Here is a 15,969-nt window from a genome sequence, read left to right as displayed (position 1 = left end):
TCAAATTTATAGAACTAATTTTTGACACATTTATAAAAGATTTAGTTTATCTTTTCTATTTGGAAAAATCCTTTTTATCTCAAGATTTTTGAGTGAAGGTCATATCGCGAACTTACTATTGTTTTTTATAACCGCGCGAAGCGCTGACAAGTTTACTAGTTTAAAATAATCCAAAGGTTTAGGACCCTCACGTAAAGTTTAAGTGTGTAACTAGCCATTCAAAATAATTTTGGGGAATTTTTCTATGCATTTTTGCAGAGTAAAATATGATAAATATCATTTCTGTATCATTGTTTTGTATGCATTTAGTAATAAATGCAACTGAACGCCAAAATTGATAGCGTTGTGTCTACAATTCCTTTATAAGAATATTTTACTTTGTCCCAATTTAAGAGTTTTAGTTTGAATGGGCACAAAGATTAAGGAATAAAAAGAAACTTTTGAATCTTGTGGTCCTAAATTAAAGATGTGTATAATGTACTAAAATGTCCTTTGAATCTTGTGACTTTATAAACTTGTCATATCGGATGTTTAAATTATCAATTTATTACTAAATATAAAAAAAGGCACTCTGTTTCGGACAGACCAAAAAGAAAAGTAACATGTAAATTTGAACGGAAGAAGTAGTATGAAAATGATACAGGTTTAGAGCGAAGTATACCAATTTGAAAAAGTTAGAAAAAGCAAGACACATGTGAAAGTACTCCTTAGAAAAAGCAAGACACGTGTAAAAGTGCTCCCTATGTTTATCTTACTTTTTTTTTTAGTCCAATTAAAAAAAAAAGTTGTCTTTACTTGTCTGGAACCTTTTTTTAATTTCAACTTCTCGTATGGCATGTTTAAGATCACAAATTAAATGACATTTTGATATATTCAACATATCTTTAGTTTAAGACCACAAGATTCAAAAGTCTTTTTTACTTTCTTAAATTCAGTATCAATTAAAACTAGACAAACATATTGAATCGGAGGGAGTAAGTAAAATGCCCGCATGCCGACCTGTACACCATCATTATGAAGAAAAAAAAAAAAACATACAGAACCATCCTGATACAGTTCTTGCACAACATAAACAAAAGATCAAATACACAATATAAAGTAGGTTGCCAAATATTATAAGCATTACTTATAACTTCCAAAACAGACAACATAACCATCAATACAAGGGATACAAGCTTTTTGTGCTACATCCATGAAGCCTTTACACCATTAAAATTCTGGATCACAAAACGATATGTAAGAAACAACAGCAACATACTCAGTGTATTCCCACAGGTGGGGTCTGGGAAGGGTAGGTTGTACCAGACCTTACCCTTACCTCGTGGAGATAGAGAGGTGGTTTTCGAAAGACCCTCGACTCAAGTAACGCAACAAAACGACATGTAAGAAAGGTTCTATTATATCAATTTTCTGAGAGATGGTGGAAATTTAGGTGCAGAAGCATGTTCTCCAAAATTTGCAGACTCATTCACAATAAGGGCTCTACTTTATGTATTTTTTCAGCAGAGCATGCTCTACCTACTTTGTGAAACTTCACACTTCAAAATCAAAGATGCACATTTCACGATGATAGACCTTATATATCAAAGATGTTACACGTAAAAGGAACTTACTTTTCCGAAAGCTTCATTGTAGGATAAAGCTCGCGTAATATTTTTTTTTTAACTCAGAGTAGTGTGCAACCGACTCAGCCATTAAATATCTACCCTTAGCTGAAGGGTTTTCAAATGCTAGAATATGCGCGAGGGCAACATCTTTCACATTAACCCATCCAAAAGTACCATTTGGGTATGTTTAATTTCAGCACCGGCAGTAAAGTTAAATGTAACTTTGTCGTGAATTTCAACACATTGCAGTAACAATGTAACATGAACAGGACGTTAAATAAACCTATTTAATAAAACTATCAAGGTACTTATGACTTACCAAAATCAAAAATAAAAACCAACTAGATAGGAAACAAGGAAGAAGTACGATGGCAAAAAGGAAGGCAAACTAGTATATATATATATATATATATATATGGATGCATTTTCTACATGGGACTTCTAACAATATCATTTTATAAACCCTTTTCACTCAAATTCATTTTATATTTTAACATTTGAAGCAATTTCTCAATCATATTAACTTTTTAACTATCATTTTGGGAGTTACATCCACTTTGTATATTCCGTATGGAAAATACAGGACGGAAAAAATGCCTCTTTTACTTGAAGAGGTTGAAAGTAGTAGATCAAATGATAAAAAATTTAGAAGACCACACAAGGCATTGGGTGTTGGTGAAGATGAAGTCCCAGTGACTGGTGCTCAACAAAAAAATTGCACAATTTGACAATATAACCAGACGCAACAGGAAGGAGATAAAGGACTCAACCGTTATTCCCATTCACTCTTTGTTCTTAGTGTTGAGCTTCTATCTGTCGTGTTAGATGACCTCCACAATAAGAGAATGTAGACTGATTTTCATATGGATAAGCATGGATCCCAAGTCAACCACTTGACTTTTGTGGATGATATAATTATACTTGCTAGTGGAACAGAAGACAAAAGATAATTAAAAGTTTTGCCTTATTTAGACCATCTCCAACCCAATACCATTTCTTACATCAAATGCTATTTTGGTGTAATATTTGATATTTTGGTGCTACAACCCAACACCATTTTGGTGTGTGAATAGTGTTACACCATAACTACTCATCAATATTTTATTATTATTTTTATTATATAACACTTTAATTTAACATATTATAAATTTTAATTTTTTCATTAGGTCCCTAATATACCTAATGATTTTTTATGTAATATCTTTATAATATTAACTTTACATCTTAATTTTGGACTATAATTTTTATAAATTAATTTTTGTATATATTATTTTAAATTGTAGGTTAATTTTATTATAAGTTATAATTATATAATGTAAGTTAATTTTATTATAAGTTATAATTATATAAAAAAATATAACCATCACAAAAATGAAAACTACAAATATAAAATATAATATGTTGTTAATAAATAACATAATGTTTAATAACATAATAATTTAGAATTGAAAATACATTAAAATTATAACACAATGTTCAATAACATCTATAACACAATGTTCAATAGATTAAAATTGAAAATACATTAAATAACATAATAATTTGCTTACAATTTATATTATTTAAAAATTTATGGTCTAAAATAATTTTATATTAAATGGTTATATAATAAAGGAATATGAATTATATGAGATGAATATGTCGTAAAAAAAGAAAAAAAGAAAGGATTTGTTTATGAAATAAAAAAATAAAATTTAAATAAAAGAAAATAATATAATATAGAAGAGAGAGATGAATATAAAAGGGATTTTCTTTTTTGGTGTAAAAAATAGTGTAATGGGTTGGAGTTAATTTCCACCATTTTGATGTTTACACCATTTTGGTGTGAAAAATAATGTAATGGGTTGGAGATGCCCTTAGCACTTGGAGCTTCTTTGAATGCTATAACCAGAACAACAAACATCACAGGGATGCAAGTACAAAGACTTTCCTATTAAATACTTGGTTATCTGTGGGAAGATAAAAGATCTCATATTACTCTTGTTTGATCAATAAAGTAAGAAGTGGGAAAGGATGTCATATTATATTTTTCTCAATTGGGATCAAAATCATTCTCATCAAACATGTACTACAAGCAATTCCCCTTAATCTATGTCAACGATGCACTCACCATAGCAAATGTTCTAGCTAACTTCTTTTAGAGACCTCAGGTGGGAATGATAGGCATCATCAGTTATCATGGAAGACACTAATCTATCTATATCAAGAAGGTGAAGCTCAATTTAAAAGACTACAAGATGTATGTAATGCATTTACAATTAAGTAATGGTAAAGCTAAAGAGCAAGTACCTCTTTATGGAAATACTTCATGCTAGCAAAAAACTGCAAAAGGTACCATCCCTTAGCCACTCAGCGGTGCAAATGCTAGTCATATGGCTGCAAAGGCCCTTTATGAAATCAAGTTTGAAGTGGAATAAAATATAGTGTGACTGCTCTCATATCACCTACCAGATGGTATGAAGCAAAGGAATGTCATGTCAAAGGATTTTCTTATTGAGAGAACCTGGAAATATGGTGCAACAGATAAGGATATTCAAATTCTATGAAAAATGCAATAACTCATCACCACATTAACTTATCTCCTAGAGCACCAGATAGAGTAACCATTGGCTACTGCAAACAACAATGCGATCTTCTCACTAGTCTCAACTTGGGAATTCCTGAGATAGAAGAAGGAACAATCGAGTATGAACGCTAAAATATGGCATAAACTAGTACCTCCCAAGATGGAATTCATCACACAGAGATTTTCTACTATATGTATGTGGAAGTCGAACAAAGTATGATTACTGACTTACTGCATCACAATGACGGGAATTCGACTTAATTAAAATACTTGGCATAGTAATGGCATTGTATTTCTAAATACTGAAAAGTGAAGTTACCGAACTGAAGTTTACAATACCGTACTATAAACGCCCCTAACACCACCACTTTTCTTTAAGCTTAATAGTGATGCAAGTTGTCAAGAAGGGAGCTGTGGAGCTTGGTCATTATCAGAGACTAATCTGTCTAAGCTTATTCTCTGTTTATTGGGCCTGGTACTAGAAATTTGGGTTGAAATTCAGGCTTTATTAGTTGAGCTCCAACAATGTGTGTTGAAGGGTCTAACAAGAAAATAGTTCAAGCTAACTCTAGACTGCCAATTTCTTGTGTGAATGAGGAAGCTACCATTCCATGGATAATGCAACAACTTGTGGATGAGATTATGGGAATTGAGTTACGAATCTAGCCACGGTGGAGATACTGACAAATTACATCTGGGACCCTGGGTAGATGCTTATATATAAAAGAGGGAAATAATCCATTAGAGCCTATGCTAAGACTTGAGTTATTTTCTTTTCATTAGCTATTTTGTAATAGCAGTCTGAAACCTCCCTTTTCTATTTTTTCTTTTGGTTACTGAAATTGATATTGTGAGTTCTTTTACTGATCAATACAAAAGCTTAGTTTGTTACAAATTGTAAATGATAAAGCATTGGTAGTGTGATAATATAGTTACCCTGAGTGTTTTAAAAAAAAAAAAAAATTAATTCATTCTCATCCACTCCACGAGTGGATGCCTTTACATAAGTAACTCAAAAAACACTATATAAAACAGAAGAATTAACTCCCTGCACCTACTTAAATTGGAGCCCGATCAAGTAAGATTTCTAATAAGCTTTTAAAAAATTGAGGGGGATCCCACTCATAGACAACCTATATATGCCCTCTCGTTAGACATCAAAAGTATAGATATATACATGCTCCTATTCACAGAAAAGAAATTCTTTACACTTTTAATCCTAGTAGAACTATAATGAGTTATTTCATTACACGCTCTTTTTTACAATCCTATGAGGTTATGACATTAAAACTAAGTTGATTGGAGGTTGATAGACCAATCTCTCAAAATTCATTGGAGGATAAGGTCGTATGCCATGCCCACCCCCACCCCCCACCCCCCCACCCCACCCCCAAATTGTTGTCCGTTCGATCAAAAAATGTTATTTACACAAATACTTTTATGATCAAGGTTATTGATTATTTTTCATAAAGAATGTGCTAAAATCTTAAGATATTAATAATATAGACACGAGGTAATACTATTTTAATTGTTTAATTGTGTTCGGGGGCCCGGGGGTGGGGGCTGAACCACCTTTGTTGAAAAATTATACAATATAAATTGAGAAATAATGAAATTTTGGGCTATATATAAATTTTTGAATTTCTTTGACATAGATTTTTTTTTTTTTTTTTAAATCTCCATATTTAATCAAATTTTTGGCTCCGTCGCTAATTGCGTTTGTGACAATTGGGTACATATATTCCAAGTAGATGCCAAATACTTCAATTGAAGATATCCTAAGGTCTGTGATGGATATTCTTTTTGTTGTCAAGACTATACGTAAGCACCAAATATCACTTTTTTTGATGCTATGTATGTAAAAAGTTGCACTTTTTGGTCGAGGATAACAAGGAAATTAGTGGATGGTTCATTTTCATTATTGATTAACCACCAGGTTGCTTTCTACTACCCCTTTAGTGTATTTTTCTAGATAGACCATCCTATGTTTCCCCAAACACTACTAAAAACAGGTATTTTCGACTTGAAAATATCGACCTCACTTTTGATTGAAAAAAAATCGACCTCATCTGGTCGAAATTTCCAAATTTAATTTTTTTTTTAGGATTTCGACCACACAGAGTCGTTTTTTAACGGGAAAATATAAGGTCGGCCGCATGAGGTCGAAATTATTTTTTGTACAAATAATAAATTAAAAAAAAAATCATTTTACACAAAAGTAAATTCTATAAATATAAAACAATTAATTAAAAAATAAAAATAAAATAAAATTTCGACTGCATGAGTTCGAAACAATTAAGTCAAATTTGGTCAAATCTGACTTAATTTTTTCGGCCACATCCGGTCGAAAAAGTTCAGTAAAAAATACACCCACAGCCCGATGAGAATATTTCATCTCCCCCCAAAACTTTCTCCTCTTTTGTAAAAAAACTTTACCCTCTCTAAACTTATATCCCCCAAAATTCCCACCACCCTACCACCGTATCTCCGGCCACCCACTACCACCGGCGTTCTCTAAGTAGGCGAAGCCGTCCAGTTAAACCACCGGAGCAGCCACCAGCCGCCGCCGACTGAACAATGAGCTAGGTTAGTTTTTTTTTTTTTTTTTTTCAATCATATATTATCATTATTAGTTGCATTACTTTGTATAGTTGTAGCTTAATTAGTAGATTTTTTTAACTTTATTGATTGTTCAATGTTTGCTTTAGGGTTTAGAATGTTAACTTTGTTTTAGGGTTTTGAATTGAAATTGAATGTTGTTGTTGTAGTATTCAAACTGAAATTCCAATTAATTTGGTTTAACGCTAGCATTTGTGTTTAAAGATTGCATTTGTAGCTATTTTGTTAAAATTTTACTAAGTGTAAATTGAAATTGAATGTTGTTGGTGTTGCATTTGTAGCTAGTTGTTGTTGTTTTTACCAATATTTGAGAATTGTTAGAGCTAGGGAGACTTATGCTTTATACTTGTGATATGCTTCCAGCTCTCTTTCAATCGAACTCGTATTTGACATGTTTGTGCTACTCTGACTTATTGACACCTAATTTTCACCGCGTTAAACGTATTTTTAATTTTTCATATTTCCCGAGTCCAAGACGAAGTAGGGATGCCCTTAAAAAAATTAAAATTTAAAAATCCCGAAAAATTGCAAAAATTGACGTTTAATTATTATTTTCATAAAATTAACAATTACAAGAAATTACGAGTTATTTACTTTTACAAATTTGATTTAAAAAGAAGATATACATTCCGTTCCTTCTAGCTCAGGAAAATTGTTAATTTAAAACAACGTATGAATTACGGCACTCTTGACCGCATTTTTTCGCATTTTTAAAATATTGCTCGGAACTATGTCAATATTGGGCTCGTATCGAAGCTCGTATTTTAAAACGACGTGTTATGAACTTTATTTTTTATATATACGAACTTATGTGTTAGTTTTATACAAATACATAGTTTCATGAAATTATACATGTTTATTTAACTTATGTACAAGGGACCTTTTAAATCATGTTTTAAACTCAAGGGAGCCTTTTTAAAACTTGTTAAATAATTTAAAGGGGGAGGGGGGGGGGGTATATATTTGATAAGGGACCAAAGTTGCAAACTAGCAACTTCGGTCCCATTTCTCCCGTCTGCTTATTCTCTCCAACTCTAACCCCTTCAATGGCGATTTAGGGATTGAGTTTTGTGATCTTTGCCATGGCCATTTCATGGCTGCTTTCGGGCAAATTCCTGAGGGGTTTTGCTCCCCTTGTCTTCCTAACACTAATGGCAGGTTTATTTCTAAGTTTTAATCACGTTTTCATGTTCAATTCAAAATCCTAATTTGGGAATTTACTCTTATTTTCTCGGTGTCATAGGGGCCATGGACAGGGGCCTTTGAGCCTGCTGTTATCTTGGCACAATGACACACAAATGGAGAGAAATAAAGGGGGAAATCCCAAGATATTCGAATCGGTTAGGGAATTTTGGGGAATTTTATCCTTTAATGTACTATGTGAACATTGTGTTGTACTAATTTTGGCTGCTTGTGTGACATTGTACTATCTTAGTATTTCCTATTTTTGCTGAATTTTATTTGGATTTTTTTAGGGTGTAATCCATCAGATTTTTTTTGTTTTGTTGTGTGATTTGTACAAATTCTGATAGGTTATAGTACTATTAGTACGAATTTGTGGAGAAATTGGTTTATCTTTTATCGAATTTGAATTTGTTTGATTTAGGATTTGAGAATGAGGGGGAAATTCTGTTGAACTTTAGATTTTACCTCTTTTGTCCCTAAGCCCTACTCCTATTACTATATATAGAAGGTCTCATGACCATTGAAGGGATCCAGATTTTTCTTTCTAAAAAACTTAGAGCATTAAGAAATCCGAGAAAGTCTTTAAATTTTCCTACCAATATACTACACTAATACCTGAAAATACTACTATACTGTATAGGAATGCTATAAAAAGACCTGTACTACTCTCGGAATAGGAATTTATTACACAAAAATTACAAAAGCAAGGTTGTTTTAAGGTTTCTTTGGTTGTTGGCAAGTGTTGATCCAATCCCCACCTTTGATCCTTAGGTTGCCCCAACAAAAGGTAACATCTTTGTTTCAACTTACCTATTCTCCTCTGACGTTATTTTCATTTAATGCAACTTGTTTATTAACTGTTGAATGAGCTTATCTATACGGTATGGTGATAATGTTGTATGGTTTTCTTATTTGTCAGTTGGTAATAATACCTGAAAGTGACTGGAAAAAAAAAAAGGGAAAATGAACTTGTATATGCAATAATGTTGCTATATTGTCGCTGATGGTTGATGATAAGTTTTTTTTTTTTTTTTTTTGAAAAAAAAAATGATTCTAAGATAAGTTGTATAGCCTATAGTCACTGTTTCATTGTTTTCTTTTGGTGTTGAGATTTGTTTAAGGTGATTCTATGTTTTAAGTGGTTTGATGTCTCTGTTTGGGTCTATTTAGAAGATAAAAATGTTAAAACAAGAAAACAACTTGTATAGTTCTTGTTGGAATCTTTAATGCTCTTCAAGATTGTTTTACTGAAAACATTAGTATAAAGAGGTTTGAAAGAGATTTTAAGTACTAACTAGTAAGTTGAAGGTCAAAATAAGATTAAAAATAGAGTAGGTATTGGTTTGCTTGTGTGCTGTCTTGCTTATTAGTTTTAGGGAATTGGGGTGACACTTTTACATTACAAAGGAATAAAAAATAAATGATCTGCTAAAATTACAAATGGGATTTTATAAAGCATCAAATGACTGCTTTGTTCTTATGTGTACACTTTGTTATTCCTTTGAAACCCTGAAATGCAATGTTAGCTTTGCACTATTTTTACTACTTCTGAGCTTGGTTGAGTGTCAAAAGAAAAATGCTTAAAGGATTGAGTGTGATGCCTCTCTTTTGTGATATACCTCCCTTATCATTTGTTGAGTGAAATACGAGGCACTCCCTATGTATTTTACCACGATACGTACGTTTGGAAAGCTGAATTATGTCTAATGTCTTTGAATTGAGTCTAGGATAGTATCAGGTTCCCCCCTCCCCCCCCCCTCTTTTATCCATGTTGTGATTTGTTGAGTCTGGAAGCTAGAGGTGTTCCTGTAGCATACATTAGAACGATTAAGGACATGTATGATGGAGCCAAGACCCGGGTGAGGACGGTTGGAGGTGACTCGGAACACTTTCCAGTCACGATGGGCACACGTCAAGGGTCCGCGCTGGGGCTCGTTTCGTTTGTTTGTTGTGGCAATGGACGCTCCGACAATCCATATTCGAGAGAGGTTCGTGGTCCATATTGTTTGCGGATGACATTGTGCTTATTGACGGGTCGCGGAGCGCGTGTTAGCACCGCAAGACGGAGGTTTGGCGACGGACTGCAAAGTCGAAAGGTTTCAAGTTGAAGCCGGGACTAAGACGAGAATACTTAGAGTGCAAGTTCGGTGATGGGAGTCAAGTGAAGACAAGGACGTGTGGGCGGATACTCGGTCATCGAAGAAAAAGGTTTCAAGTACACAGGTCGATCGTCAAGGAATGACGAGATGGACGACGATGTCACACATCGTATTGGACGGATGGATGAAATGGAAGCTACATCGGGGGTGTTGTGCGATAAGAATGTGCCGCCTATTCTAAAAGAAAAGTTCTCCAAAGCGGTGGTTAGGCAAGCTATATTATATGGGACGGAATGCTTGCGGATTAAGAAAGCTCGTATAGAGATGAAGGTAGGCCCCGGTATGCGGATGTTGAGATGGATGTGCGGGCATACAATGAGAGATAGGATTCGGAATGAAGTGATTCGGGATAAGGTGGGTGTGGCCCCTGTGATGGATAAGATGCGAGAAGGGAAGTTGAGGTGGTTCGGCCATGCGCGCCGGAGATGTGCTGATGCGCCAGTGAGGAAGTGTGAGAGAATGGCAGTGGTGGGCCTAAAAAGAGGGAGGGGTAGGCCAAAGAAGGCCTGGGGAGAGGTGATTTGGCAGGACATGGTGCTACTTCAGCTTATCGAGGACATGACCGGTGATAGGAGGGGTGGAGGTCGAGTATCAGGGTAGAGGGCTAGTGGGGGGCCACGAGGTTTCCTTTCTTGTATTAGGAGTATTTTTATCCTGCTTCTATGTGTTAGGTCTTGTCTATCTTTCCTGTTTTATCATGACTTCGTTGCTCTTGCTATTTCTTATTTTCGCATTGTTTTGATTTGCTTGTCTGTATCTGATTCTTTTTCCTTATTTTCCTTGTTTTCTTTTGAGCCGAGGGTCTTTCGGAAACAGCCTCCCTACCTTCTAAGGTGGGGGTAAGGTCTGCATATACTTTACCCTCCCCAGACCCCACATTGTGGGATTCAACTGGGTATGTTGTTGTTGGGGCTAGGGGGACCTATAATTGCATTTGAATACTGTGACTTGTCTCTATGATTAGTGCTCTTTTAGTTGGTTCTTAGTCATTATTTTTTTTGGATATCCTATACATAGCAAACCACAATGAGGCTGAGCATAAGAAAGCTAAGACCAAGACTGAAAGATGTATAAAGGAAAAGAAACTAAGTGCAGGGTCTATTTCTTGCTTGTTTGCCTTCATTTGGTTAATTCTGTGATTCAAACACCTGCTCTCTATATTCTATTCATGCCCTATCATGTCTTGATGTAATGTTTTGAACCTAAGTTGAAAATTATGTACCTCATAGCTCTCAATAGGACTTAACACCAAGCATTCAACCTTACACTTCCTTTGATGTGACTCATATCATCATATTGACCAATATTTGGACCTAGGAGACTATCATGTACCCTGTGCATCTTGTTTACCTTTTGGCTTGGCATTTCTCTGCCTCTATCATGGACTGCTACTCTTGTTTGTCCATGCTATTTTTAACTACTATCCTGCTCAGGTTTGATGCTTGTTCCTGCCTATTTGACACTTATAACACCTTGCTCTGCTTGGTCATGCATTACTGGACATTGGCTTTACTTGCTCTACTTATTCTTGCATTTCTTGGCATCTCTTTGGACTCTTTTCTTAGGGGGAATTAGTTGAACCTCCAGGTTGAAGTTAAATACAATCCTATATGGTTTATTTTGACTAGTTTTCTGACTAATACTCTAACATTTAAGACTTGCATGAGATGTTAAAATTGAGTTGAGACCTTGGCTATCCTTGATTTATTTTCTGGGAATTTCTGGGTAGGATATAACTTGTATATGACTTGAATATAATGTTTTAGAGTTAAGGATTAATGGAATATTTAGTGTAGACCAGGTATATGTGGAGGGTATGCCCCTTTGAGAGGCTTTGCTCTTCACATCTAATGGTATATTGGTGTGTATCATGTATATTTCAGCCTTGATACTTAGAAAATTTGATGGAAGTCAACTAGTATACCTATGGTATACTACGTATACCAAACCTTGACACTTAGAAAAATAAAAGAGGGGAGAGTAGCTTGGGCTTTTGCCATTTGAGCCTAATTATACATGGTCTCATGACTGAGCTGTTTGGGTCGGTGTCGTGCATGGGCCGTTATTAACTATTGTTAACTGTTGTTTGCTGGGCTTGGCCCAATAAAAATTGTGCTTCATTTTTGGTATTATAATAATTATTTTAGCATTTTAATTTCGTACCTAGTTTAATATGTGGGCGTCTACTAATCTTGTGCATATCCATTTGCATCTTTGTCCGCCCAAACCCGTTGGTGGGCTCCCACGGGGCCCACTAACATATCTAGATCGAGTCGAACGAATTCAGAGCAAAATGAAGCATACATATGGACTTAGGGACCAACTTGCATAATATCTCCGTTTGGGCTTGGTCGGCCCAAAATCCTTACTCTTTACTTTATGCAATTTAAAGTCATACTTGTGCCTTTAAATTCAATATGTTGGAACCGTTACATGATTGTCATACAATTTAGAGTCGCCAAAACCGATTTCTTTGCTAAATTCAAACTCGTGTAGAAATCAGATAAAAAATGGACCGAGAGACTGTTTTGGACTTAGAACGCCATATTTGGGAAAATTACTGGACTAAATTGACATCATTGAAATTTTAGGGGACTAAACTGCCTGGGACCATTTTGGATTGTTTGAAAACTTATGGACTGATTTGGAGTTCGAAACTTGTGTAAATATGTATAAAAATGAATTAAAATTTGGCTAAATGAAGAATATAATTGATAGATTAAAAATGAATAACATGGTATAATCAATTACGGTATATATAATATGATAGTATGGTAAAACTATTTTCATAAATTTAAAATACTTCTCTTTTTTCAAAAATCTTTGTGGGGTGGACTTACGTGGAGTCCTACCTAGGCTAAGAGCCTTCAGGTATTAGCTTAGGTGTTCAAGTCCGACACCCACGCTCAATTTTGAGCAGAATTATACTTCGACGATTTCTAAAAAAATGAATTTCTTGTATGTAAATGACACTTTCTTATTGCGAAAATTTAGACTTAAGCAATTTTTGTTAGAAATAATTTATAATCATAAGGTAAACTATTAGAACTAGTAGGTAAACCGCAATTGAGCGGATCCTTAATACCGGGATGCCTAACACCTTCCCCGGGGGATCACCAGAACCCTTACCCAGACTTTTGTAGATTAGGTTTCTTTTAAATAAGTTTAAATGAACCTTTTTCGAACTGGTTTTCCTAATTTCCTAAAAATTAGGTGGTGACTCTAAAATGTGTCCTTTAGAGCACCATTAAGTGGTTAGCGGGCTTTTCCGACTTTTCCGGTATGATTCACAACCGTACTTCCCCGGGACACCTCCCTCCTTTTATAAGGTATGTACGAGTCGGTTAAACTTAGAAATTCCCAACGCCCGCTACATGACTTATGTAAAATCATTTTCTTACTGTTTGACAAAGTAGTCAAGGGATTTTGTGAAATTCGTTCACTTGTAAGTTGCAAAGCTTAAAGTTCGATATTAAGATCTCTTATGACCAATATACATACATTTAGATACAGTTAAACAAATCTAGAAAGTTCAGAAGGAAAGTACACTTCTAAGCCTCGGCTCTACGCTTTATTCCTTATGTACAAGTTAGTAGTCCTTTCCTATCAATGAATACGTCTAGGACGAATAAACTTACATCGACGGTTTAACAAGTTCCGACTTTGTGCTCTTCTAATCTTTTTTGGTAATTATGATGCCCTTTTGAGAATTATGGTAATTATGGTTGGTAAGTCTTTTACTAATAACATATAACTAAGTATGGTTTAACAAGTTCAAACTTTGTGCTATTTGTATAGATGGAATCTCGTAGTTGGATGTACAATAGAGCTTATGATGATCCATTAGGGATAGGGATGAATTTACAGTCATTATCTATGCTTTTGTTGAATATGCAAAGACACTTGAGAGGATTTTACAAGACATGGTGTGGTTAGGTGTCCTTGTGTTAAATGTAAATGTATGAATTACGAAACCCCAGAGATTGTTAGGCTTCATCTGTATGAAAAAGGCTTTAAAAGTAATTATACAGTGTAGACTAGTCATGGAGAAACGCACAGCAGTTTTGGTTGATCTCAGAACTTTGAAGTCGGTAAAAGTAGTACGGGGTAGAACGTAATGTCAAAAATTCTAGAATGCACGACATGGTTCAGGATGCATATGGCATGCATTTAGATTTTGAATCCGGTGGCCATGTTGAAGAACCTTCCAATGAAGAGGCCAAACATTTTTATGAAAAGTTAAATCAAGCTAGTAGGCCACCATGATAGGAGTCCCCACCCTAAATTGTCTATCGCTGTTAGATTATTGAGTATCAAAGCAGATTACAATGGATTCTGTAATTGACCTCATGCATGAATTAGTTGACCCGACTCTAGAGATACCCGATAATTACTATAAGGCAAAGACATCAGTGTCCAAGTTGGGACTCTCGTCGGTCAGAATTGATTGTTGTGAAAATGGCTACATGTTATACTATAAGGACGACGTCGATCTAGAATCTTGTAAGTTTTGTGGTAGTGATCAGTTTAAGCAGACTCGCAGTGGGAAGAGAGTCGCTGTTAAGGCGATGCATTATTTACCTCTTATACCAAGGTTAAAGAGGTTGTATGCATCTAATAGCTCCGCCCCTCATATGAGATGGCACAGTGAAAATAGAAGGTCACCGGGTGTTATGTGTCATCCATCTGATGGTGAGGCTTGGAAATATTTTGATAGAACCTATCTAGACTTTGCAGTTGAACCACGTAACGTTAGGTTGGATTTATGTTCAGATAGATTCACTCTGCATTCTATTTCTGTTGCTTCGTATTCTTGCTGGCCCGTATTCATAACCTCGTATAATCTTCCCCCTGATATATGTATGATGAGTCCATATATATTCCTTAATTGTATTATTCCTGGCCCCCGTAATCCAAAAGTTTTGATTGATGTGTACTTGCAACCCGGTTGATGGTAAAACTTCATTGTGGGTTGTAGGGTTGAGACATATGACATTTCACGCAAACAAAATTTGAATTTGAGGGCCACTTTAATGTGGACTATTAATGATCTTCCTGTGTACGGGATGTTGTCTGGGTGGATGACAGCCGGAAAGTTGGCATGTCCTCACTGCATGGAGAATACTAAGTCTTTCACTTTAAAAAACGGAAAAAAAAATTCATGGTTTGATTGTCACTGTCGGTTCTTGCTGATGGATCATCCTTTTAGGAGAATGAAAAATGCATTCAAGAAGAATACAATTGAACAAGACTGTTCACCTCCAATACTGTTTGGTGAGGATATCTGAGAGAGAGTTCAGAACTTCCCAAAGGTTACTGAAGAAAAACCGTACAGATTCGAAGGGTATGGGGTTTACCATAACTGGACAAAACATAGCATATTTTGGGAATTGCCATATTGGAAGGATAATCTTCTTCGACATAATCTTGATGTCATGCACATTGAAAAAAATTACTTTGATAATTTGTTTAACACAATGATGGATGTAAAGGACAAGACCAAAGATAATGTTAAGGCTAGAATGGACTTGCCTGAGTATTGTCGACGAAAAGAGCTAGAGTTGCAGCTGAAACAGAACAGGTTCTTCAAGCCTAAGACTAGCTATTCTTTCACAACCGAGCAAAAGCGTAAGATTTGTGAGTGGGTCTGGAACTTGAAGATGTCAGATGGGCAAGCATCAAATTTTGGAACACGTGTTGATATGGACCCAGGGAGGATACATGAGATGAAAAGTCATGACTGTCACGTTTTCATGGAAACTTTAATCTGCTTGCCTGAACGAATTTGGAAACCTATGACAGAAATTAGTTTGTTCTTCAAAGATTTGTGTTC

General features: G+C 35.1%; 1 protein-coding gene across 1 annotated transcript; it reads left to right on the top strand.

The window, feature by feature from the left end:
- Positions 1–10,223: 10,223 nt before the first annotated feature.
- Positions 10,224–10,736, top strand: LOC132038087 (uncharacterized). Its single transcript, XM_059428811.1, has one exon. It carries the CDS (start codon positions 10,224–10,226, stop codon positions 10,734–10,736), a length of 513 nt encoding a protein of 170 aa, XP_059284794.1.
- Positions 10,737–15,969: the final 5,233 nt, after the last annotated feature.

This window comes from Lycium ferocissimum, chromosome 11 (assembly GCF_029784015.1).
Source record: "Lycium ferocissimum isolate CSIRO_LF1 chromosome 11, AGI_CSIRO_Lferr_CH_V1, whole genome shotgun sequence".
In the NCBI taxonomy this organism is placed as follows: Eukaryota; Viridiplantae; Streptophyta; class Magnoliopsida; order Solanales; family Solanaceae; genus Lycium; species Lycium ferocissimum.
Note: the sequence above shows the minus strand (reverse complement) of the source record. Positions and strands in the feature narration are given on the sequence as shown.